General features: G+C 36.7%; 1 protein-coding gene across 6 annotated transcripts in view; it reads right to left on the bottom strand.

Annotated features, from left to right (window-relative positions):
• Positions 1 to 2,661: 2,661 nt before the first annotated feature.
• The window catches only part of LDB2 (LIM domain binding 2), a 391,147-nt gene continuing 366,496 nt past the window's right edge, over positions 2,662 to 27,312 (bottom strand). The window contains exons 6-9 of one of the 6 annotated variants that reach the window (XM_044680973.1): positions 14,462 to 14,585; positions 9,964 to 10,115; positions 7,434 to 7,576; positions 3,893 to 3,966 (exon numbers count right to left, since the gene is read on the bottom strand). In XM_044680973.1, the coding sequence (XP_044536908.1) occupies positions 7,472 to 7,576; positions 9,964 to 10,115; positions 14,462 to 14,585 (381 nt within the window). In that variant the 3' untranslated portion in view covers positions 3,893 to 3,966; positions 7,434 to 7,471. Of the gene's footprint in view, positions 3,967 to 7,433; positions 7,577 to 9,963; positions 10,116 to 14,461; positions 14,586 to 27,312 lie in introns of all 6 variants that reach the window. The other 5 variants (XM_044680974.1, XM_044680969.1, XM_044680971.1 and 2 more) reach the window with 5 other exon arrangements.

Genomic DNA, 27,312 nt, shown 5'->3' with positions numbered 1-27,312 from the left:
CACTAATGCAGAAAAATGCAAGTTGACAGGGAAAGTTTGGGGAAGCAATGAGTCCTAGACAGTTGGAATGGAGAGTTCATGAAAAGTCATGGAAAAAAAAAGATCATGAAAAGCTCATGATGGAAAAAGTACTCCAAACTAGATCACGGCAGGCCTCCGATGCTAATCTGAGGAGTTAATATTAAATGATTTTGGCCATAAAAAGCCTCTGAAGGCTTTTTGTTTTGGAGTTTTGGAGCTCCAGCACTTTGCAACTGCTTTATTGTTTTGAAGTTCTCAAACTTGCTTAAAAATTGCAAAGTTTGAGCCTCAGTTTTCTTTGAAATAGGTTATGTTGTGTCATATTAAAACCAGAAGTTGAAATGTGGTGTGGAGGAAGGATCCCAGCTGGACCAGGCTCTTGGGATATATAATGTTTCATCATGGCTTTCTCACTATCTCCCAGCATGACTTCACTATCTTCTTCCAGCTCCCCTTTCCTCACCTGTAAAAAGGACTCTGTTGGATCAGATGACCTTTCATTTAAAATAGTCTGTGGTCCTTTTATGCAGAAGCATTCAATATAACTCTACTGCCCCTCCATAATGGAAACTAAACTTTATTTGTAAAAACATTTTAAAGAAATTTTATGCACAAAAGCATGAGTCTTCAGAATAGTTCCTGGATGGATTATATTTGGTAATGAATATAATTTGCTCCTTTTAAAAATGATCTTTCTTTCTCCTTTCATTAAAAAAATTAGGTACCTATTGTATTATCGCAGTTTCATAGGGAGGGACAGGAATAAAATTTGGGGTAAAAGGAGGGAGGCGAAGCACCAATATTTGCATTAGAAATATACTGCACTCTTCACTTTTTCCATCCCACTTAGTCTATCTGCGATTGACTTAGGCCATTTAACCCAAGACACCATTTGCAAATGTTTCTCTTCAATTATTTGTAGAGAATCTTGTAAGGTGCACTTTGTCAAACCACAAACTCCAAAAAGAAAAAAAAAGTCTCAGTCGAAAAGGTAATTTAAACGAAGTGCAAAGTAGCCACAGATGTTTCCAATTGCTCTCTCTGACTATCAGTGAACCACAGGGAAGTCATTACGATGATGTGAGATTAGCTTCCATTACATTCTAACTGGGAGCTTTCATTGGACCAAACCCATCATTTGTTTGAGGTCATAGCCTGAATTGTTGGGGTTTTTTATGCTATCTATTTGGATTCTCTTTATTTGGCAAAATTCAGAAATTTATAATGGGACTTCCAAGGATTAGCATGACTTAGCCAGGTTCTTCTGCAAGGGCAGAATGATTAAGTGAATGAGAGGAGATATAGAGCATTTATTGAAGATCCTAACTTCTCCAGTTTTTTCAAATAGATATGTATATATACAGGAATCTATATCATTCACCCATCTATCTATCTGAGTCTGCTTAAACTTTTTTATCTAGCCTTCCTGATAATACTGGGCAGTAAAATGTAGACTTGACAAAGAAAAAGTCTCTAACAGTATGGGGAATTTTTGGAATTCTGAGAATTTATAGAGAAACCCAGTGGGAAAAGGATAAAAGGAGATTCCTAACCCTTCTTGTGTCATGGACCTCTGGCAGTCTAGTCAGTCCTATGAACAACTTTTCAGTAATTAAAAATAATTAAAGGAAATGTTAAATTTCAGTTAGATGGTAGTGAGAATAAATATGTATTTTTCCCCACCAAAATTCACAGTCTCCCTGAAATCTATCAATGAATCCCTTGAGAATCTTTAGACCCAGGTTGACTACCTACATTAAAAGAATGCTTTGCCCTGGAGGATGCTAAGATCAAGGGAAGTGTGAAGTAAGTTGTGCAAGGTCATATAAGAGGGCTAATTTAGATGATCCCTGCTTCCTCCCTCACTCCATCATTCTTTAAAGGAACTACTTAGGGAGAAATAAGCTTTTGAACAAGTAGGGAATATTTACTTAAGTACAAAACATCCCTTCCACCCAGATTTGCAGTATGAAATGGTAAGATCACTGATTCTTGTCTTTGAAACAAAGAATACACCAAAAACATACAATGGGAAAAAATGAGGAACATGATTAGGAAAAAAAAAACGTTTCATGGGTGAATCCTGTTAATTTCAAATCTCAGAGAACGAGACTACATGGTCCATTTATGATAAGTTAAAAGTGGGCAAAAAGACTCAAAGATGTTGCTACTGTTTGGTTTCCACAGTTAACCTAAGCTTACCTTGGTATTGGGAAAAGAACTGCACACTACTAGAAGACCCTCATTCCCATTCTTATTCTACCCTAAATTGGCCATGAAATTTTAAGTAATTCACTTTACTCACCTATGCCTCAGTTTCCTCATATGGTAAATGAAAGAACTCACCCATAGGAGGGGGCATTGTATAATGGAAAGAACACTGGATTTGGACTTTGAATATCTGCCTTTGCTTCTCACCATCTGTACAGGTCATTTAATCCCTACAGTCCTATTTTCCTCAACTGTAAAACAAGAGTATTAGACTAGATGATTGTGAGGTTCCTTTCAGGTCTAAATCTACAATGATCCTATGGAATGAGTCCCATAGGTTGCTTCTAGCTTTGACATTCTATTAATTTTGTTCTGATCCAAACTTGTTTTATTCCACTGAAGACATTACAAAAGGTCAAATCGCATTGCTTTTTTTGTTGTTAACACAGTTTATTATTGGCACACTTATTGGCAAAGCATACATAAAATACCATTGTATTATAACACACTGAATCACTGTGTCTTTACATGTGTAGCTGAACATATTAATATGTAAATGAAAAAAATTAGTTCTCTTATAAAGTTTCACATAAATACACTGGGATCCAAAAAAGAAAAAAGACCCCAAAAAACATTTGAGGGCTTTACAAAAATATTATACAAGAAATATACTATGAAAGGAAATAAAACCAACTCATACAGTAAAAACACAAAAGTTTCCAATTTTATTAAACAGCCCACAAAAATCAATGGATTACATGGCTTGAAAATATTTGGATCAACAGCAATTTTACAAAGCATAAACTCTCATAGGACTGGGTGTCTTTCTCCACATAAAAATATTTCTTATGTCTTTGATGAAAAAAAAAAGACATTTCTTATTTGAGTACTTGTATAAATGACTGAAGGACTAATGATTGGCATGAGTGAAGATAGAAATGAAAACTGCTGGATCCTTTCAGGGGTTAACCAATGAGAGAGACATAAGGAAAGAATAAAAGTTACATTTCAGTTACTCCCAAAAGCTGATTTTTTTTTCTTTCTTTCTGAAACAAGAAACTTTCAGGTGCAAGTCAAAAAGCATAAAATATTTTACAATATTAAAAAGTCATCCATCATTAGGTTGAGTATAATTAATGAGATCCTGAGCACTGAGGACTTTTTAACAATATGGCCTTCATCTGATGCAAGAAAAAGAAGTTCAACAAAAAACATATTGTTAAAAATTTGCCGGGAGGTGCTAGATCGCTTTCAATTATTTGAATCGAAGTCAGTGCCAGTATCCATGTCATGTGTGAAGGCCTCCAAGAAATGTACAATGGAAGCAGGTTCAGAATCAATCCTCTCAATTTAAAAAAAAAACCAGAGAGCTGCAGTTTAGAAATAGATATCTGTGTGGAAAGTTTTCCCATCCCCATCCCACCCCGGTCTCCTAAGTAAATGCTCTGAAAGAGTAATTACAAGCCACCAGCATACGTAACAGTGGATTAGTAGCAGCTTAGTTTATTGGGAAGCCTGTGGTGTAGGGTTTTCAGATTTGGTCTCTTGGTTCGCAGGTGGCTTGCTGCTCCATGGGCTGTTGTTCCCCAAGGCTGGTGAATTGTTGAAGTCTTCTTCATCATCCATGCCATTTGCTGCATCATATTGTGTGTTTTCTAATCTGGTGATAAGCCTTTCGTCTTCATCCCCAAATTCTCCTCCCATCAGGGTCGGCTCTCCTACCACCATCACATCCTGTGAACGGCATCCAATATTATTACAGAGGAACCTCGAGAGAGGGAGACACAGCTTAAAACAAACATGGGGAGGGAATCGAGTCTAGCAACAAACTTAGTGAAATGTGCAACAGGGTCAGATTCGCCTAGTGGGCCCGAAATACACCCTGGATTTTTATATGAAATAAACACCGTCTCCTGATAGCAAGCATCCATAATTGAGTATATCTTCAATAGAGTCTGACCCTCAACAACACATTCTGAGGAGTCTGCAAAACTTTTTTTTAAAAGGATTTTTCAACCAACCAATATATATATATATATTTTTAACTTGCTCTCCTTGGGAAAATTTCCCAAGCTTAGTTAATCTGCTAGGTGTTTTAAATATCTGTGACATCCAATACTTTCATTTGGGAGCTAAGGAATGCTTTGTAAACTCACAGCATACGAAGACATAAATAAGTTGCAAATCTATAAAATTCACAGGACTTGTAGGGAGCAGTTCTTCCTCTATCCTAGGGATGCCATGAATTTTTATTGAAGACAGCCTCTCTTCTCCCTAGCCATCCAGGCCCTTTGATGCAACCAATATACTTGACATTCTGCTACTTAATTATGGTAATTAATTTAGGTAAAGTTTTCGATAAAAACAATGTTCACACTGATTTGACAATTTGCATAGCTAATTAAGTCATTAGCAAAAACCTGCTGATTGCCAACAAGCCCTGAATTTACCATCTGTTATTTCATGGTGCCTGTCACCTATCCCCACATAGGCAACCCTGCCACCAATCTGTGCAGTAAGAGGACCAATCTGTCCAGCTGGTACCATAAAAGGAAGATGAAGAGTGCTAATTATAATTACATTGATGAAGCTAGTAGTCATCAAAAACTGAAGCATGCAAGAGGGAAAGAATCCATCTAATCACTCCTTTAAGTACAAATTGTCCTTCCATGCAAATAAGAGAACCACCTCCTGAACAGTGCATCTTGATGTTACTGCAGAAGATACTCCAAGATGGGTGAGAACCTAGCTAGACCAAAGCCCCCCTCCCTTCAAGGGGAAATACACTGGGCGCCTCTGCCTCTGCATGCGTGAGAAAGGATGCGTTCAGGATGTCTGCGTCCTTTCTTGCAGTTCTGTTAGGAGACAAAGTTTGTCCAATAGAACCCTTAAAAGCAGAATGACTGCAGTCATCCAGGGTACTGATGATGGTGACCAGCTGTCCACCAAGTCCAGGACAAGAAGAACTTGCCTGTAAGCCACAGCAGTAAGAATTCCCTAACATTAAGTATTATGAAATATTAGATGTGGATTTTTGATTGAGGCAGATGATTTTCCTCCCTAGGAGATTCTTTAATGGAGAACAAATTCTCTTCTTTTTGGATCATTTAAATGGAATACTGCCTAAAGCAGGGAGATGGACTAGATGACTTCTTGGAATCCCTATCTCCCCTTTGATTCCATGATTAAGCACATTCTTTTAAATCACACTAACTAGTCATTTTCAAAGGTCTCTTTTCCAGGCTTAGATTAGAACATATGTGATCAATCTTAGATTTTTATCTTTAATAGCAAAATTCAAATCTTGCAAAAGATACTCCCAGCTTTTTCATAATGAGATTTTTTTTCTGAATTCTGTAAGCAACGCCACCATTTTCCATATTGTTAAATAAGCAATTCCTTATACATATTTACTTTGTCTCACTATACTGCTTAGCAAAAACTGACAGGTAAGAGTCCATGTAATAGCTTAAACTTGTAGGAAATTCAGAGAAAGACATTAGGACTAGAAGTAAAGATAAATATACAAAATATGGATGGTTTGGCCAGAAGATGATGATAGCTACTTAACTTTTGTGTTGTGACATACTAAGATCCCCTTGAAGCTCTCATATGTATAAGGTTTGACTGTGAATGTTAAAGCACTATATAAATGCTAACTATTATTATTATAATTTTATTATTAATTGGGTTATAAATGACTTTTGTAACCATCCACCATGGTACTTGTATTAATACACTGAAGGGAGAGATCCTGGGGTTTGGGGGATGAAGAGGTAAGGATGATCAGGAAATCAGGGAAGAAATTAGGAAAAGGCAGGCAAATTAGGGGGAAGGAAGAAATTCTCAAATCATAGACTCTATTGTATTCCAAAGCAATGGTTGTTCAAGCAAGATGATACAGAGATGTTTTCAAATTGGGAAAGCATGCAAAGAGAATACATATGGCAGAAGGTGGCTTTGGTGGTTGGTATATAAGAAGCCCCCAAATGAAAACTAATGAATGCTATAGAAGTGATAATAATCCTAAAATGCATAAAGACACCAAATCTGTTTTACTTCTTCCTTAAAATTCCACCCTTTAAATAACTGTGTGTTCATATGTTTATTACAAGTGCACATCTATAGATATCTGTAAGAATATGCATGTGTCTCATATACAGATCTATAAGAAAATCTATAGCTTTCTCTCTATATATATCTATACGGGTATCATCGATAACTATATCCACATTTATATAATTTATACATCTATATCTAACCTATCTCTATTTCCATCTCCATCTTTATTTACCACAATTACATTTTTAGGCATATACACATCCACTAAATTCAAATGATTTCTCTCTCTATGGCATCTGAACTTTCAAAGACTAGACCAGTAAAGCATGCACTTAGGTAATTCTTGTTGAACTCGGGGAGCCAATATGACTGTGTTCTGAGGACCACTAGCCAAGTTAGAAGAGGTGTATCCCCAGAAGTTTGGGTACAAGTCACATCAAGTCACAAAGACTATTTGCTAAGGTGGGGAGTGATTACACTCTGCACTGGTGAAGTCATGGATTCTCAAAATAGCAAAATGATTTTATGTACACACACCTAATTTATTTTGACATCTACTCTTATCTTTTACTTTTCTCCCTAAAAGGACTCATGATATGATTGGTATGGAGAACTCTCAATGAGAAAACTCCCTTTACCAATGGAGGTTAGTAGTTTTCCTATAACTTAGTCTCAGTTGTGAGTTGAAGTGATTTACCCAGACTGAAATGGCCAGAATGGGTGGGTCAGAGGCAGAAAAAGAACTCAAGTCTTTCTGGCTCCAAAACCATCTTTCTGTCCACTAACCTATACTACCCTCTATGTAGCCTTATAAAATCTCTATATATTATGGTTATGAATAAAGAATAAACTATGACTAATATCTTTACTTATAAGTCTTTACAATATAAGTTGTGAATGTTTTGGGGGTGTATATCACCTTAACTCTGCTTTAAAAAAATCACATTATCAGTAGGCTATAAGCTTGACATTTCAACTTTCTTTCATAAAAGGCAATAATAATCCCTCTGGGTAGAAACGCATACCCCCTCACGTCCCCAAAGTGTGGCCCTTTTCTCCTCTGCTGGAGTCCTGAAGGCACCACCAAATTAATTCCCATTTAATCTCTTCTCACTAATCCCCGAGCAATGGCCACCAACCTCTGAGGAGGACTGGAAGTGACTCCTCTAAGAGCCCCTCAATGCTTCTCCTTAAATTGGACAGAAGGGGTCACTGCGGTTGAATGACACAGGGCTCCATCCCTCCCAGGGTTGAGGCTGCAGCTCTGGAGTGCTCCTAGCTCCTGCTCATGGAGTGAGAAGCAGAATCCAAGAATTAAACCCTAGTCTTTCATTTGGGAGCGCACATTGCTACTGTGAGACCACTGGTCTGCTCCGAGTAGCACATTCTCGAGTATTCTTTTCTCTCTATCTTGAAAAAAACAAGTATGGTCATTATTTTGTGGTCAAGGAAAAAAAAAACATTGTCAGGGAGTGGCTGGTGATGGTCCTTTCTATAGTTGTCATGTTTGATGGCAAAGCATTGTCAATACAGTGATCAGTCTGGTCATGAGATGTAGTTGATATAAACTGTCCAATTTGTATTGTCCAAAATCTTGGTCAGCTGAAATCTGCAATGAAATCCACATAAACTTTGTTTCACAGACTTCTGGGGCTTTCTGAAATTTCTCGTTATTTAGAATTTAGCCACATTGGCTGTGCTTGGTGGATTGTATATGGTCCAAATGGTGCCTTGTGCTTATCTAATTTGAACATCAATAAATCCATTCTAACACCTAATACCGTGGTGGGATGGGAAGAGCACTGACCAAAGAATCGAGAGAGCTGGAGGTCTAGAAATGGCTCTGCTCCTTACTAGCTCTGTGACTTTGGCTAAGTCTTTTCTCTTTTATGTGTTGCCATTTTGTCACCTGTTCAATGGGGAAAGGATTGGATACTCCTAAAACTTCATTTTGAAATTCTGTGATTACACAAATATCTCATCTTACAAATATGTGGGGTCTCATTCCTTTGGGGTCATGTCCCAAACTAAGGTTTTATGCACTTTACTTACACATATTTTTCTGGTTACATGAAGAGCCCACTTCTCTGGCACTAGAAGGGCAAATCTACAGGTGTATTTTGGTCTACTGAAGGTACTTTGTTATCTTCTGTTTAGTTTCCAAAGGGCTCATGGGTATGGAGATTACTCCAATGTAAGGGCACCGGGACATTGCTTGGGAATCATAATTCTTAGAAATCTTTGCTCTGGAATAGCCAAGGAAAGCAAAATAGCACTTTCCCCTGTTGTCAGACCACTCATTGGCCAATGCAATATTGGGTGGCTTGGTGGAGAAATACTGTCTTTTCTCTGCAGAACAGGGCAAGAGGCCCAAAGGGACAGTAGGAGCTTCCCATCTAAATACAGAGAAAGCTATAAAGTGGCAGTGACAGCAAAAGGGAAAGGAAGCTAAGAAGAAGGAAAGGCTGAACTAGAAGAGAAAATCTGGGAGGAAGTAGAAAATATTTTAGTTTTTTTTTTAAACAAATTTTCTGCACTGGTCAGTCCATCACTAGTTGGGAGGGAGATGGAAAAGGATCAGGACACCAATGGAGAAGGTAACACACACAAGAGAAAATAACTGAAATCCAAAGAAGGGAGCAAGTCAGAGCTTAATCACAGAGAAGGACAAGATCAGAAGACTCGATGGATAAAGAATATCCACCAGGCACCAAGAGAGACCCTAGGTGACAGTAAAACATTTGGAAAAGGGGTGATGTAAAAACAGGAGGAAAGAGATAAAGGTCATAAAGAGCTAGGGAAAAGAGAAACATAATAAGGGGGCAGAAGAGAATATCAGGTTAGGAAGGAATAAATATTCAAAATATCAGGTAAAGAAACTAGTCAGGATATATGAGTATACGACAAAGGGCAGAATTTTGGAAGGAACAGGAAGAAATACGAAGAAGAATGAAGTAGTTCCAGACCACATCAGGCTACTTCTAGCTAATCTAGTCCTTTGGAGTAAGAAGTCATTGACATTTCATGAAGCCCCCTTCCAAAGCAATGGCTTTTTTTCTTTCCTAAGACCCAGAAAGGAAATAGAAGGCCAAGACAACTAAATAGTTGTGACCACATTCTTCTGCCTGGGTTTGCACGCTCACCCTTTAAAAAGGGAGATTTTGAGAGGGTCAAAAATCAGCAAATGCCATTCCCAAACATCCACATTACCTTTTTTCTTTCCCAGAAAGTTTATGACCTGAATTTAAAAAAAGAGTGCCCCCTCCCTTTCCATGCATGAGCTCAGCTACAGGATGGCACCAAATAGCTGGAAGCCCAGTGGTTCCTCTGGCTCAGGGCTTTCTTCCTTTTGTATACATTTCATCAGCATGCTGCTTTTGCTAGATTATATATATAAAAATATATATAAATCCTAAATGAGAGCTCGCCTGCTTTGAAATCAGACCAGTCTTTAATTCAAATCCCTTTACCATTCAGATTTGTAATATTCATGCCTCATTTCTAGTTTACCAGCAAGAATATCCAAAGCAGGTTTCCCCTCTGTAACACCTTCCCTGACCCTCATCCCCATCCCAACTTATTTGCTTCTAAAACAGACTTTAACTTTTATCTTCTGGAAGAAGGTAGGACAGACAGAGACTTCAGGCCTAAAAGGAAGGTGAGACTTACAGGTACCTGACTTGACAAACTCAGGTTTGCAGCAGGTGTTTTTTTCTTGCTGCTGGTGCTGTTGGCATTGTTCCCAGCGCTACTGTTGGAAGTACTACTCGTGGAGTTTTTCCTTTTTCTCCGTTTGGTGGTTGGCTGCCTTGTGGGTTCTGCTACAATATGGGACAGGGGAGAAGAATCAGTTCTGAACAGAATGCATCACAAACTCCATGGGAAGTACTCCAACCCAACCCTTGCTTACTGTAAAATAAGCGACTGGTGCCCTACATGTCAGGAGAGAGCATCTCATGGAATTTCAAAGTTTTAGGACACACATTCATTTAATTAATTAAATTTTATTTTTAATTTTTTCTTCACACACATTCTTTTTTAGAAGATCTAAAACCTCAAACTTAAGAAACTTTGAGGTTGGAAGTATATACATCAATGTGTTCTGCAGCGGTACCCTCTGTAATGTGGTATTGCGGCCCAACTTTGTTACACAGGTTGAATATTTAAACCAAGAATTCTTTCTTTTTTATTTTTATTTACTTTCCATCTTAGAACCAATACTGTTGGTTCCAAGGCAGAAAAGCAGTAAGAGCTAGGCAAAGGGGTTTAAATGACTTGCTCAGGGTCACACAACTAGAAAGTGTTTGAGACCAGATTTGACCCCAGGACTTTCCATTTCCAGACCTGGCTCTCGATCCATTGAGCCACCTATCTGCCCTCTAAACCAAGGATTGTTAACTTGGGGTCTTGGCATAGATTTCAGTCTGTGTGGGTGGAAAAACAAACAAAAACTGTACATCTCTATTTGTATTAATCTTTAGTTAAAATCAAGCATTCCCTTAAATTACGATTTTAAAAGTTATTCTTAGGATCCAAGGCCTTTACTGGAATCCAAAGGAGAACATGATACCAAAAAAGTTAAGAACCTTTGAATCAAACTAAAAGAGGAAGAGGAGACACTTGGTTTTGGCAGCTCCGAAGGCAAAGTCTAGAAGTCACTGGGCAAAGGAGAAATTCGATGAGTAGATTCTAGTCACAAAAGCACTCCTGATTTCTAAAAATCCTATTCAAGTAGGTCTATTACCCTATTATCCAACAAAGTACAAGCTTTACAACACTTCTTATCGTTTATTAGCTGTCTAATCACAGACCAATCTTTAAATCTCTGGGATCCTCAGTTTCTTCATTTCCAAGAGGGGAAAAATAATACCATTAGGACTTACCTCACAGGATTGTTGTGAAGGTTAAATGAAATCAGGTATGTAAAGCCTATTGAGAATGTTAAAATGCTCCATAAACACCACTTAATATCATGATCATGATCATCCTTCTCTAAAAAGAGCTTTTAATTTAGTTTATTGGGGGAATTTTCTTCTTTCTTTCTTTTTTTTAAGTGAGAACATAGTTGATTTTATAATGAAAGCCATTGGGGTAATAGGATTTTCTATGCAGAAATAAACTTTACAACCATTTGCTAGAGTATGTCTATTCTGTAAAGGAGAGAGTTTTTTTTCTAATTCCATTTTGACTTGTGTTATTTAGAATGAATTTGCAATCCTGAACAGGTGAAGTCTTATTTTTGAAATTATTGATCAGACACAATAACTGTGTTTACATATTTTATTTCCCCTAATTAAGCAATGATGCTTCACAAGGCAGCAACCCATCATCTAATCTTTTTTGTACTCTCTGACCAGCATCTAGAACAAAACTTTACATAGAATAGGTGCTGAACAAATATATATTGAATCAAATGTATATGAAGAATGAGAATAGCTTTACCTTGAGGTAGGGGATGAAAGGAGTACCTGTCTAGGGATCTAGGTAGCCTGGAGTACCAAATGCTGTACAGAAGAGTACAGGATAAGAAAGCAATATTTGTGCCAACAAAAAGTCATCTGTCTAGATGGGTAGAAGTAGGCTTCTTTTTTAGGATCATAGAGCTATGGCTGGATTGGACCTCAAAGACCATCTAATTTAATCCTTTCATATGTAATAGATAGGAAACTCAAGAAATATTCACTGGATTTGTATTTGAATTTATATTTCTAGACGAAATTGAGATACATTAGAGAAAACTTTAGCAGCAAAAGTCATCATGGAATAGAGGAACTGGATTTGGAGCCAGTTTTGGGTCTTGGGTTCATTTCCCAACTAGTTTGCATAGTAGCTATGTGACCTTGGTCAAATCACTTTATTACTTTGGGCCTTAAATCTGATGGGGATTAGAATAAATGATCTCTAAGGTTTTTATCTTGAGGCAGTTAGATGGCACAGTGGATAGAGTATGGGGCCTGGAGTCAGGAAGACCTACATTCAAATTTGGCCTCAGACGCTTAATGGCTCTGTGATCCTAGCAAGTCACTTAACTCTGTTTGCCTCAGTTTCCTTATCCACAAAATTAGCTAGAGAAGGAAATGGCAAACCATTCTACTATATTTGCCAAGAAAACCCCAAAAAGGGTCACAAAGAGTCATGACTAAACAACAAGAAACAATAAAAAGTTATCTACCCTTTGATAACTAGAACTGTGGAAAAGGTCTTTGAAAACTCTTCCAATAATGGAATGCCATGAAATTAATACTTATAAACCAGATTGTTGTAGTATACACTTTAATTTTTTCAATTTAATTTTACTTTATTTTATTTTAATTTTTTAATTAATTAATTTAGAACATTTTTCCATGGTTATAGGATTCATGTTCTATCCCTACCCTCTGCCCACCCCCTCCCATAGAGGACACACAATTCCACTGCGTTTTACATTACACTTTAATTTTCTAAGAACTTTTGTTTCTGTTTCTAAATACAATGTTTAAATAAAAATTCATTCACAAAATTAAAGAAAAAAACAAAAAAAACTCTCCCAAGATCTTAGCCCTAATTCTATTGGGTAAATGGAAAAGTTTTATTATGGTCAGGTAAAAGTTTATTTGACCCATGAATTTTTTTAAGACTGATGATCACTGATAGTTACATACTCTTCCTCCAAAGTATTCAAAGATCTTTCAAAATTCTGGTGTAATTTAATTGAAAACTTTTGCTTAAGGGGTATCATTTTCTGGGGGAACAGAAGTACAGTCATTGCTTCTATGTTTCAAATAGGCGTAAATGAAGTAAGAGGTGTTAAAAGACTTGCTTCTGTTCATGGAGGCAAGAATACAGCTCTCAAGCTCAATCCAGTTCACAGGTCCATCTGGGGAAGATCACATCTCACTCCCTGTTCCTCAAAAGTTGGACACTTGTTCTCTTTCTGTACCCATATCTATAGGTATCCATAGAGGTGTTAGTTGACTAAATATTCACGCATCTTATATTTCACTTAAATTACACACTCTTTGAATCCCCTTGGCACATCTTCCCTTTGGTCTTTCAAATCTCCATCACTCCTAGAACAATATTTTTGTTTTTATTCAACATACTGTGATTGAGAGGAAAGATGCCTGGGTTAGGAGTTCAGAGTCCTGGCTTATAGATCTGGCTCTGCTGTTTATTGCCTTAGGATAATCACTGGCATGTCCCTGAACTTCTGTAAAACAGGACTAATAGTCTCTGCTCTGCCTATTTCACAAGGTTTTTATAAGGATCCAATAAGCTGATCTCTAGGAATGTGTTTTGAGAAGTGGAAGGCTCAATCAATGAATACATAAAATGCTACTGTTGACAATGAAAATTCATTCAAACTCATTCAATTGAGTTGAAACTTTTGATTCCCGTAGGACCACATTAAAACAGGTTTACATGAGACTTTGTTAATTTCTGTATTTTTCCTACTTTCTAAATATGTACTTGGGTAAGCCACCCACATTAATCTTACTTAAGACCCTATATCTTCCTTCTGGCCTTAGACCATCATCTTTTATGAATCAGAAAGCAGTGTGCCTCATGTTAATAATTACTTTTTAAAAAATAATTTTTGGTGAATGGATATGTTTTGCTTTTGTGATCAATGAGGCTCAACACATGCCTGGAAGTAAAAATTGTATGAGATCGAAAGACAATTAATGATGACGTGAAGCTATAATTTCAAAACCCCAGCAGGAGAGTCTACTGTCTAACCCACATCCTAGGAGAAGACAGAAAAAGAATGCATTTTACATTCTCTTCATGATTAAGCTGCCTTTTGATACATATATCTTAACAAATAAGACAAGCATAAATCCATCAGTTGTTTTTTTAACTAGGATACAAGACTAAAGTGTGTTAGAAAAATGAGCTTCAGAAATCTCATCTTGGATCTGTTACTAACTTTCTGAGTGACTCTGGGAAAATTCCTCAGTTCTCTCATTTTTCCTCTTCTATAAAATAAAGGGGTTTGATTTAAAAAAGTTTTCTAAGGTTGTCGTCTAATTCTAAACATTATATTATTAATTCAAAATCAGATTCAAGAAAGCATTGGCATATTACTTAGGCAAATGATGTTAAATTGCTTTCCATGCTTTTCCCATTAATTCTTCTCAAATTAAAAGACATACAAATACAAACAGGGGGAAGAAAGATAATATACCTGGTGGTGCCACCATGCGCTGCCATTTCTGAAACAAGCATGTCTTCAGGCAATCTCGGGGGCTGAGATTGTAAGTTTTATGTCTTGACATCAATTCCTGCATTGGCTCCAATATTACACACAACTGCAACAAAAGAGAAGAAAGAATCTTCGTATTTGACCATATTGATTGCAACAATTAATGGTAAATGTAGCTTACATTAATGTAACACTTTGCATATATGATCTCATTTGAATCTCCTAAAGTAGGGAATGAAAATTTTATTTCCATTTCACGGATGAGGAAACCAAGGCTCAGAAAGTTGCTTGAAGTCATAGTTAGCAAGAAGCAGAGCTGAAATTGAATTCAGGTCTTTTGGCTCTAGGTTCAGGGCTCTGAACTGCACCATGCTGTCTTGCTAATTAAAACCACTGGGAGCAATCTAAGAGCTTTGTGCAGCTTTAATGTTTCCTGGCTTTGTTTTTCTAATATATCAGTTAGAGAAAAATCTTATTAACAATTTATGGCACCTTAAATTATCATTTATTTTTTGGCACCACAGCACAATACTAAAATAATAACTCACATTCATATAGCATTTCAAGGTTTACAAAGCACTTTTCAGTGATATATAAAGAGTATACTTAATGCATTAAAGTCTGACTCATAGTTAGAAGCTCAACATATATTCGGCTCCTTCACTTTCTTTTCAAAATAATTTTAATGTTTTTGTTGATGTATTTGATTTTTCCCCATCACCATTATTCCTCCTTTCCCTATTCTCTTTTCTTCCCCTTCTTAGGGAGCCATTTCATACATGGCTGTCCTTTCTACATCATGACTTTCCCCATTGAAGTTTCAACATAATATGGGTTGGCATAAGAAATTAAATGGGAAATTTGGGTGAGTTTTGTGGAAGCTGAAGACAAGAGAAGGCCAACAAATGACACAGAAAAAGTTTAGAAATTATATAGCCTAACATCAAATACTTAATCCAAATTACATAATAAGCTATTGTAAACACCCCATAAAAGAAAAAGAAACAATTCAGACTTCTCTGGTAACAAGGGAGGGCCAAAACATTTTAGGAAGATTTTCCAGGTTTTGGAGTTGCACCCCTCACCTCCATAATGTGGAAGGGGATACCTGTAATTTTTAGTATTTTTAAGACAAAAAAACCCCATATGGTAGAAAAAGTCAGAATAACTCATCAATATATAGAAAAAGTCTGAAAATATATGCAATGTTTAATACTTGGAAAGCTTCCACTTCTGCAGAGGAATAAGATAGGGGTGTCCTCTCATATCTGTTCCTTTAAGCTGTAGTTCTTTATAATTTGGAAACATTGACTTTTGATCTTTTTTTCATTGTTCATTCCATTTACATTGTTATAGTCATTGGGTATATTATGTCCTTGATTCTGTTTACTTCAGTCTGTATCAGTTTATATAGATCTTTCCATGCTGTTTTGTCTTCATCATAGACATCATTTCTTACAAACACAGTAATATTTCATTGCGTTCACCTACCACAATTTGTTTAGTCATTTCCCAAATGGTAGTCACCTATTAGATTTTCAGTTCTTTCCTATTACAAATATTGTGGCTATAAATATTGGGACTTTCTTCTTATCATTGGCCTCCAAGGGGTATAAGCCTATAATTTCCAGGTCAAAAGATACAGAGATTTTGGTTATTTTATTTGTGAATTCCCAAATTGCTTTCTAAAATGTTTGTAATGATTGAGTTGAGTCCCTTTTACCTTCAGTGATCAACTGTTATAAAGACTAGATTACTCTTCCACAACCTCGACAGCCTCTAAAAGAATTCCTTCCTCACAGAAGGAATGGAGGGCAGGAAGGAGTTTATGGTGATCTTCAATGCCATAGCTAAGTAATCATTATCCGTGCTCAAAGTACAAGTTGGTTTGCCTCTTGGAAGAGAAGGTAGGGGCCCTTGAAAAAACTATGTTCCCTCACCAGGGTATCACACAGAGGAAAGTTTCTCTAAAAAGAAAAAAAGGTAGAAGGATTTCATTGTGAAAACAAAGAAAATTACAAAGAGGCATAAGTCCTGTGTCAGGAGGTTGGAGAATGGAAGAATGTAATATGAAAAAGGGTGACTGACTACCTAGAGCTCAGGAATAGATATGAGTCTTTCCTTCACTAGGAAGAAATTGAATCCCCAGATGTTTGTCCTCCAGGAGATTGTGATAAAGCTTCCGAGGGGTCATCAGGTGGGAAAATACTGGGCTCGGGTTCTCCTACCTCTTTGTTCTTCTTCTTTTCATTTTGAGAATGTAGATAGCCCCTAAAGTTCCCAAGTCTTTCTTTCTTCCCTCTATACCCATTTCTACAGAGTTCATTCACTTCTTCAGCTTCAGACTATCCTTTGACTCTGCCATTTGTCTATATTCAAGATAGCTGCTACTAATCACTAACTAATCTTTGTCTGGAAGAGGGCAGCAGACGTGCTTATAAAAGCCCATAGACTGGTTATCTTGTCTATTGAGTCCCACTGGTTCCTGGATTCAGAGGCTGAGTCTGTGAGCTACAAGAGATCACAGGTGCATGAATCTGGAGCTGGAAGTGACCCTCTCGTACAACACCATCTTGTCCAAGGTCATCCAGATAGGAATCCTCAGAGGGAAGATTGAATCCAGATCCTCTGACTGCAAAATGAGTCCCTTTGGACTCTGCCATGTGTGGCCAAAGTTAAATAAGCAGTCTTTTGGACTTGGGAGAAGCAAAATGATGAATGGTAAAAACCCAATAAGTACAGCTTTTCCAAGGTCAAGTAGAAAGTTTTGAGTTTCATTTGGTCCCCCTCACCATTTTCCTTAGTTTTTAATTGTGAACATTCTTATATGCCTTTATAAATATTGCTCTATCTGGGTGTCAGAGTAATCTTTCTAATACATAGCTTTGATAGTACCATTCTTCTGCTCAAAATTCTCTGACTCTTCAGGGCTTGCTGAGTAGAGAAGGTAAGGACATGATAGGGAGTGGGAGAAAGGAAAGAGTATTTATTAAAAGTCTATCATATTCCAGGCACTATGCTAAGAGGTTTTTATAAAAATTATCTCCTTTGATCCTCACAACAACCCTGGGGGGGGGTAGCCACGATTATTATCTCCAATTTACAGTACAGGAAACTGAGGCAAATGTAGGTTAAGTGACTTGTCTAGAATCACACAGCTATTAAATGCTTGAGGTTGGATTTGAATACATCTTGCTGATTCTAGGTCCAGGGCTCTATCCATTGTGCCACCAGCTGCCTTGCAAACTCCTTAGCTGTTGAGAAGAGTTCCTGTGTCATTCTCTATCACATCTCATGTTTATGCCTTGCACATTGCCCTGTATGTAGTAGGCAATTCATGTACGGTTGCCGAATTGAATTGAAATCATTAGCACATTAGGAACAACAGTGATGTTGTTCCTAAATGATTATTCATTTTGACTCTGGTCAAGATGATTTCACAAACTATCAGTCTGTGAGCTCCATGAGAATGGGAGAGTGTCTTAGCTAAATTCTGAATTGTCTCCAACACCCAAGGAAGTGAGTGTGGTGCCACCTGTAGCTGTTAATAAATTTAATCGAATGAATTATTGGAAGAACAAAACAACTAAAATGAGGTTGCCTTCAGGCAGTGAGAGAGGTTTTGAGAAACACTGTTGCCTTGCAATAAGCATAGATAGATATTGGAAGAATAATTATAACTCAGCTGAGAGTCCCAATTGGTTGGCATATTGATCTATATTTTATATTTCTCTATCAGTCTATCAAACCTGACTGCAAGAAACATTCTCTTAAAGAGGATTTTGGTTAAAGATGAGAGATACTTGAATGATTAAATTATGCTTTAGGTCTCCTTGTTTGCTTGATAAATGAATTGCTTTCAATGTCTGTAATTTCCTTAACTTTGTGAGGAGCTTCCCTGTTCTGGCCTGCCACGCAAGGGTGCTGTGCATTGGTGACCAATGATGAACCTTCAGAACTAAGAAAATCCATAGTCACTGAAAAATAATTCAGTGGATATTCACTGGACTGTGCTTAATGAGCTAAAAAATAGACTTTTTAGCAAGCTTTTCAGGAGTCTTGTTTGAAACAAAAGGGGTTCAAGGCCACTTAAAACAATTCCTTTACTCAGAACCCTCATTTTCTTGTCATTGTAATTCATATTTTATGATAGCATAGAATGTTGGAACTGGAAAGGGCCTAGAAATCTAGGCCAACTCCCAGTTTTATGGATGGGGTAGCTAAGTCCTAGAGAGGAGAAATGTCTAACTCTATGTCATCTATGAATTTAGTCACAGTCCTGAGGTTTGGACCCTTGACATAGGCTCCCAATCTCTTTGCTCATTCCAGCATGTTTACTATTTACTAAGAATTTTGTTTTTGTTTTGTTTGTAAAATCTTTTGGCTTGGTTTGCTTTTGGGAAAAAAAAGAGTACCATTTGTAATTCATTGGTTCATGTTTCAGCAAATGAATATAGCTCCTTCCAAGTTTCATACTTCTGATTTCGGGCACTAGATGTCTTCCTAATATATCCTTTAGAATTTTCAAAAAAAGTATTCAAAATTTTATAAAACAAAATAAGGCAAGAATTTTTACATAAAATGTGGATAATAATTCCCAATATATCTTTAAGAAAAATCAGTTCAAAATAGGACATAGGACATAGAATTTTTCATTGGATTTTCTAGAAGCTTCTTTTGGAACTAGTAGAATGGGGATTACAGAGGGCTGTGGATAAGGATAGAAAGCAAGTGAGGGTTGATGGACTGTTCTAGCTGGTCACTGAGATCCTGAAAATAATGGTCATTGGCAAAGTCATTTTCTGGGGCTGCTGGGAGAAGCCTCTTTGTGCTCTTGGGAGAATTCCTGGGAGAATTGCTACACACAGAGTCCTTTCTCAGGGTTGCGTGATGGGATAGAGATCCAGAAAGACAAATCTAGGACTTGGCAATTGGTTTCTTGGTCAGATATCCCATCTCTCTATCCCCAAGGATTGTGAAAAGAGGGGTGCTGATTACATTTCAGAAATGAGATTTTTTTTTATACAAAAGGAGAGGAAGCAAGCCACAAATTGCATTGCCATATTGCCCACCCCTCCAACTTTAAATGGATGTTGGTGATGACATCGGGAGCTGAGCACTGGCATTTAGAGACTTTACAAGCTCGATGGACCATAGCTTACTTGGAGGCACTCAAGGAAGGGCCCTTTGGTGCCTGTGTTCCACCCTGCACTTGCTCTCTGTCTGAAATCATGTTAGTTATAATAATTCCTTAAGAGAAAAAAAAAGCTCTTCAGGATATGAGAGCTATGTGCTGCATCATTCTTATTCTTTATCGATGTGGCTACAGGCTTACCACATAGTAATCCATATAACTAGGTGACTAGCCCCTACTCTACCACAATATACTAAGGACCTAATAACTCCTAGTGGAAAGTAACAGTGAGAAAACTTGCTAATTGCTATTATACATTATTCTGCAACAAAGAGTGTCTACATACTTTTGCCTTGGTAAAGAATTCGAGGAGGGGGGGAAGATAGTGAGTAATTAAAGAATGAATCTTAGAAACAGCTTAAGTAATAATTAAACAATAGGACATCATTTGATAGTATTAAAGCATCCTAGATTGAGAATTAGGAGACCTGGGTTTTAGTCTCAACTTTTCTACAACTTATTTGATCTTTGGATCATACACTTCTCTGTGCCCGGCTTTCCTCAGCGACAAGATGAATGGGTTGTATTAGGTTTTGTGTTGGCAACTTTACCAAAATTTAGCACCATGATCTGAGAAAAGTTGATGTGATAAACATTGAATGAAGGGTTGAATATGGAAGCCATTTTTTGGTGCCACATTTTAGAAGATATTGATGAACTGGAAAGTCCCAAATGAATTTGATAGGTTGGTGAACAGCTTAGAAACATGCTAAAGGAGGATCGTTTTGAGGAGTCTTTTTAGTTGAGGGAGAGAAGACTTAGTGGAGAATATGTTATAAGCCTTCAATATTTAAAGAGTTGTCTGTCAAAAGGAATATTGGTTCTGCATGGCCCCACAGAGCAGAACTAGAGTCATTGGGTGAAAGTTACCTAGAAGTAGATTTCAGTTCAGAAGGAAAATGTCCTTAACACTTAGTGCTGTCCAAAGGTATAATGGGAAGCTTCAAAGGGTAGGAAGTTCCTGTTACTGAAAGCAAAGTCTGCATGAACATTTGGTTAGAGATGTTATGGCTGAGGTTCATAATGTGGGCAAAGGTTGGACTAGATTACCTCTGAGCAAGGGTGTGCTAAAATTGGTTCATACCAGCTCATCCAATTATTACATTTTTGCTGTGATCATTTACACCTTGGAAATTGGTAGATGCTACAAATCAGGCTTGGTTTATTGTTGGATTGATTGTCTAGAATTAAGAAGTGATGTGGAAATATTAGCAGTGTAGATTAAACTTAAAAGTTTTAAAAAATAGGCACATTTTTTTCCAGAGAGAGAGTTGTTAAAATATTTCCCAGAATACCTTGCATCTAAAGTATTTTCCAATTCTTGTTCTATAGTTCTAGTCCTAGATAAACTTTGTTTCCTTTTAAGGAGACTGGGGTTCTTCTATATTCTGTTCTAAATAGACTTAACATTTTCAAAGCTTGTTGAATGACTCACGAAGCATCAATTTTCCTGAATTCTCTGGAGGGATTTTTTTATGACAATGCCAAAAATTGGCAAAAGGAGTGATTTATCTCCTTCTCACCCTCCCAGATAATGTTGGAAGATTGACATTTCACAAAACCCCCTCACCTCTGGGTTCGAAAGGACCTTAGAGGTCATCTAAGTCAGCCCATATTTGAGTAAGAATCCTATGATATTTCTGGCAAATAGTCATCCAGCTTCTTTTTGAAGTTGGCCAATGAGGGGAAACCTACTAACTTTGGGACACCTCTAATTGTCAGGAAGTTTTTCCTCACATGAAGCCAAAACTCTGCCTCACGCAACCTTTCTTTTTGTTCTAGGTCTGCTTTTTGGAGCCAAGCAGGACATATCTAATCTTTCTTCTACATGACAACTCTTCCTTTAATGTGAATTTATATAGATATGTAGGGTGGGGTGGCAGAGACTGCTTCTGCTATATTATTCTCATACATTTCAATTCTTTCCTGTCTAACAGGCTGGGATACATTTTTTTTTCAAATTACTGAATAATACCATCTGGAATGAATAGCAATGAAATCACAGATTCTCAAATCTGGCTTCATTTTATTTAGCAAGTGCATTGGTAGTAGAAAGGACACTGAATTGAGAGTGAGGGGTCCTAGGCTCTAAATCTGCATCTGCCCCTAAATTACTCTTTGTGTGTTACTTAATTGCCTAACCTCTGTGGTAATCAGTCTTAGTTTCTTCAACAAAAAATTGGGGATCTAGAATACATAACTTTCCAGTTCTAGAACTCTAGGGGTTTGTATTTACTTTTTTACATATGTATCTCCTGAAACTTTGTTGTTGGCCTGTAATTATAAGCCAGGCATTATAAGGTATGCAAAAAATCATACTCATTTATGAGTATGTTATATCTAAATGAGAGGTTAGCAATACGTGGTGAAAAATTATAAAATAGGCATGGTATTAACCTGAACCTAAGAAGGATTCTCCCCGCCTTCTTTTAACATATTACATTCTATGACAAAAATTTCTTGGCTTAAATTTTATTTTTTTAACACCTGAAATATCACACACTGTACATTTGGCTTTGCAAGGCAATTCCTTCATAATCTATTTCTCCTTAAGCGCTATGTCAGCAGTAGCACCTGGACCATGCCCAGATAGCCAGAATGAAAACTCCTCCAGTGGGCATGGTTCAACTCTTTCTCTGAGTTTCCAAACATTTAGGCTTTTTCTATAAGAATTGTCTTTTAATGGCCCAAATACCCTTTTTCTTCAGAATATCTAAAAGCAGCAATATTTTTTTTTGAATTTTCAAAGGGTACTTTTTATAAGTTTACAAAGTTATTTCTTAACATTGGGGTAAGCTTCAAAAAAATCTCTTGTTTTTTATTCTCCTAGTGTATCCTGCCAACATGAAGCTAGTAGAGGCTCTACCAATTTGCCCTGGGATTACTATACTAGCCTTTTACTAGAGTTCTGCTCTTAGCCTTTAGATCTCTCTCCAGTTATTTTGGATCATGTTGCCTCCATACTCAAAATACTCTAATTTAAGGTCTTGATCTTGTTTGTTTCATGAACTACTTTGGTAGTTTGGTCAAGCCTATTGATCTTTCTCCAAGAAAAGTTCTTTTAAAAATGTGAAAGAAAGAAATGCTAAGTTTGAAGTTGAGAGTTAGTTAAAAATAAAGATATATATTTTTCACCATCCAAGCTCTCAGACCCCTTAATTCTATCCATGAATAAAATTCCAAGTTAAGAATCTTGGCTCTAATTGCTTCCCACTTTTAATAGGAAAAAGGCTAAATTCTTTAGCCTGGCATTCAAAGCCTATATAATCTGACTTCAGTCTGTTTAAAGCCTTGCCCAGTAGTTACCCTAGTGAGAATCTCTACTCAACCAGAATGATTTACTCATTATGGAACACTAATGTAGTGGGAAAAACACTGGATTAAGTATTTTGGATTTTTTTTTAGGGGCTTGAACAAATTTACAGAAATTAGTCTTAATTATAACTTACAACATTCCTAGTCAATTCCATACCAGGTCCAAGGTGTTTTTTTTTTGTTACCATTCACTTTTATTATATGCCATATTATTTTATCATTACCATATTATTTTATCACCATATTATTTTATATATCATAATATAATATACACGATCTGTTTTAAATCTGTAATAAATTATAATAAATATGCTTATCTCAGAGAAATGACTTCATATCTATGTCCCTATTTCCTTAGCTTTGGAATAAGTAGATAAGACAAGATGGCTTCTAAGGTCCGATCCAGTGCTAATATGTGATAACTTCAATGCAAATTATGTTCTGGATTCCTTAATTCATTTGTACTATCACATGTCCCTCACATCTATGTTTCCCAATCCCAGCTCAAATCCCAATTTCTCTAGGTAGTCTTTATCTCCCAATCCAAAATGATCACTCCTTCCACAGAAATCCTAGTCTATTTTCAGTCTATACCACCTTTTTTAACTCCTTACCTTCTGGCTTCTATACTAAGTATCCAAAAACCAAGTATCACTTAGGCTAATTCGACATGTTAATTCATTAATACTTAGTATTGATTCCAAGACAGAAGAGCAATAAGGGCTAGGCAATTAGAGTTTAGTGATTTGCCCAGGGTCACACATGTAGGAAGTATCTAAATCCAGATTTGAACCCAGGTCCTCCTGACTTCAGACCTGGCACTCTATCCATTGTGTTATCTGGCTGCCCATGTGCCAATTAGAAAAACAAAATTGACTTTTGCTCTTGTTATTGAACTCTGCCAAAGTTAAAGTAATTGATAACTTCTTAAACAGGGCTGACAGAAATATCAGTCTTCAAAACATCGAAGAAGTAGAAATCTGCTATTGTGGATCTGCTTCTGACCAATGAGAAGGAACTGGATACACAGAGGGAATGATGAGAATCTTGAGAGAATATAACAATGCGATTTTAGAATTCCTGATAGATACAGGAAGAGAAAGCTGGGCACAGTCTGAGGTACCACATGAATTTGGAGAAAGTAGATTTCTCAAGAATGAAATTCTCCATGACATAGACACAAATTATTCCAGTGAAGAACAAGAGGATTAGAGGAAATTATAGGTGCCTGGAGAACATAGAGAAGAACAAGGATAGTCAACTGAGGGATGAATACAAAAGTAGCATTATACTGAAGTAAAATGTCATAGACTGCTCAAAGATAAATGTCCTGATTTTAGAAAAAAAGATTTTTTTAAAGTTATAGGCTGCTAAGCTTAACAGCAATTCCTGGAAAAATTCTAGAACATGTTATTAAAAGTATGATTTGTGAACACTTGGAAAAGGATGAGGTGATGACTACAACCCAGCATGGGTTCATGAAGAATAAGTTATGCCGTACTAATCCCATTTCCTCTTTGGCAGATCAGAGGAATGAAATAGCTATTCATTTGACAAAAGTGCCTCATAATATCCTTATAGACAAGGTGGAAAGATGAGGCCTAGGTGATGGTCAAATTATGTGTATGGTTGTACAATTAGATCCAAAAAATGATGATTAATGAATTGATGCTAACATGGAGTGGCAAAAAGTGCTTTCATTGACCTTATTCTGTTTAAATATGTGGCCAAAGATTTGTATGAAGGCACAGACATGCTTATCAAAGTTACATAACACTGTTAAGCCCACATTTGATAAAATAATCAGAATATTTTTTTTAAATCTCAATGGTGATCTAATCTAATAAGATGAAATTTAGTAGCCATAAGTAGAAAAACTTTAACTAGGGTAAAAAAATGAGATGAATGGTATGGCATGGCAGCCAAAAAAAAAAGTAATGAAGTGTAATTTGAAAGTAAGTGTCCATAATAAAGGTGAAAATCAATAAATATTTGTCAAGTGCTAATTATATGTATAGGGCAGGATTTGAACTCAAGTCTTTTTAAAACTCCCAGGTTAGAATTCTATCTATCATGCCAGTTAGCTAGAGTATCATTTGTGAGAAAAGGAACAAAGAGTGGTAAGGAAAGTAATGTGTAAGTTTGGAAAGATAGAATTGGGTACTGTGAAGAGTTTTAAAAGTCAAACAGAGGAGGATACAATTAATGCTAGAGATGATGGCTTAAAAACCACTGGAGTTTTTGAAAAAGGGAGTGGGGACATGTCAATTCTACCTCCATAGCATCCCCTTCTTTTTAGTCACATTACCATCATCAATTCAAAAGTTGGGATGCTCAACACCTCTCTCCTTGACTATTTCAGTATCTTCTTAACTGGTCTTCCTGATTCAAGTCCCTCCCCACTTCAGTGACTAATCTCTCTTAAAGTCTTTCTTAGACCAGATCTGGATATAAGATATGGTAGTCATCTATATAAAGGTGACAATTAAATCCATGGGAGTTGATGAAGTTACTGAAAGGATGTAAAGAGAAAATAGAGGGAGGCCCAGAGTAGAGCCTTGGGGAGCAACTACATTTAGGGGGAATGATATAGAGGTGATGATCCCCCAAAGTAGACTGCAGAGCAGCTTCTTTCCACTCCCTTCTATCTGATCCATCAGCCTTTCTATTCTTCTATCTCATCCTGATTTTGACGGTCATAAATAGAGTTAGTAGCACATTCAGGAAATACTATCTCAACATGGCTCCATTTTTACTGTGGCTTCAATTCATACAGAACATATTTAAACTGACTTTAAGAGACTGGGGGTATTGTAAGGTGAAATATAGGAGTAGGAGCATCTTGAAAGAATTAACTTAAAAATTAAAATATAATAAAATATCAATTAACTGGAAGCCAAGAAAAGGCAAATTTTAATTACTTGTAGATTTTCTACTGATTTTCATTAGTTGAAAGTAACAAATCATGAGAAACCAAGTCTGTGTGATTATTAATTTAGTAACCAAGTACTATCCCTTTAAATAAACTTGTAGAGTATGTCTTAGAATAAGGCAAATGAAGACTGTTTGAAACAACTGGCGATGTTTTAACCTACAGAAAATATGACTTGGGAACATGACCATTGAAGGGCTGTCCAATGGAAGAAGAGTTAGATGTATACTCTTTATTTCTAAAGAGAACTAGAATCAAGTGACAGAAGCCACAGGGAGGCAGGCTTTGTTTCAATATAAGGAAAAGGTTTATGACAATTAGAGTAAGGTTATCTTAGGAAATAAGATAATTCAATTCACTGAATTTTTACTGAGTATTTATTAAGGGCAAGGAAGCATTCCAGGAGATGCTTGGTGTCATTTGGCAGGGAAGTTGAACTAGATGGCAGATACCTGGCTAGATGAATCCATAGGGCATGAAACTCAGTCTCAGAGTTGAAGGTTCAAGCCCCATGTTGAGTGATTTTTCATGAGAAACAATATGGTGGTAGCCAATAAAGTATTAAACCTTGGGTCAGGAAGATATATTCAAGCTGGGTTTTGAATTCCACTATAGTTGGACAAGTTCTTTAATTTTTACCAATCCTTCTTTCTTCATCTTTAAAATGAGATCATTGGTCTCAATATCTAAGGTCCCTTCCATTTCTAAATCTATGCTCCTAGGAACTTCTGAAATCCCTTTTTACTCTGAGATTCTAAGATTCAGTCCTGTCTCCTTCATCTTCTAGGTTTACAATTCTAATAAATGATCATTTTTGTAATGTAGCATTTTTAGAGGTTCAGCATGATAACAGAGAAGAAATTCAATTCTAATTCTTGACAAATCAGTTCTCCCCGAGTTCAATTAACCAGAAAATTTCATGCGTTGAACATTCTGATTAAATTTTGCTTCATATTTCTATGCTAGAGATAGAGGAAAAAAGCTGTTTCCTTGTACTGAGATGAGACAAAGGCCAATTTTTGTTGTTTTTATTTGTTTTGGCATGGACCTTTGTTTGCTTTGGTTTGGAAACACCCAGAGAGGAAACTCCCTAATAGATCTGCAAAGATTTTGCAATTTAGAGTCTTAGAGAGATGCCTGGGGGAACTTGGAGATTAAACAACTTCTCAGGGTCCCAATACAGTATGTTCCAGAGGTAGGACTTGGACTCAGGCTAGCTGTCCCTCCAGTATGGAACATCACCTTTACCATTCTTTTAAAAAGCCAAAGGCCTTTAAATATTTCCTTTTTGTTTTTTTGAATGCTGCTTTTTAAAAATCACATTCCTTTCCAAAATATCCCTTCTCCTTTCCCTGTCCAATAAAGTTTCCTCTTTTCCAAAACTTAAAAGAA

The sequence above is a fragment of the Gracilinanus agilis genome, chromosome 6 (assembly GCF_016433145.1).
Source record: "Gracilinanus agilis isolate LMUSP501 chromosome 6, AgileGrace, whole genome shotgun sequence".
Taxonomy (NCBI): Eukaryota; Metazoa; Chordata; class Mammalia; order Didelphimorphia; family Didelphidae; genus Gracilinanus; species Gracilinanus agilis.
The sequence above is the reverse complement of the archived record's forward strand: the minus strand, read 5'-3'. Positions and strand labels throughout refer to the sequence as shown.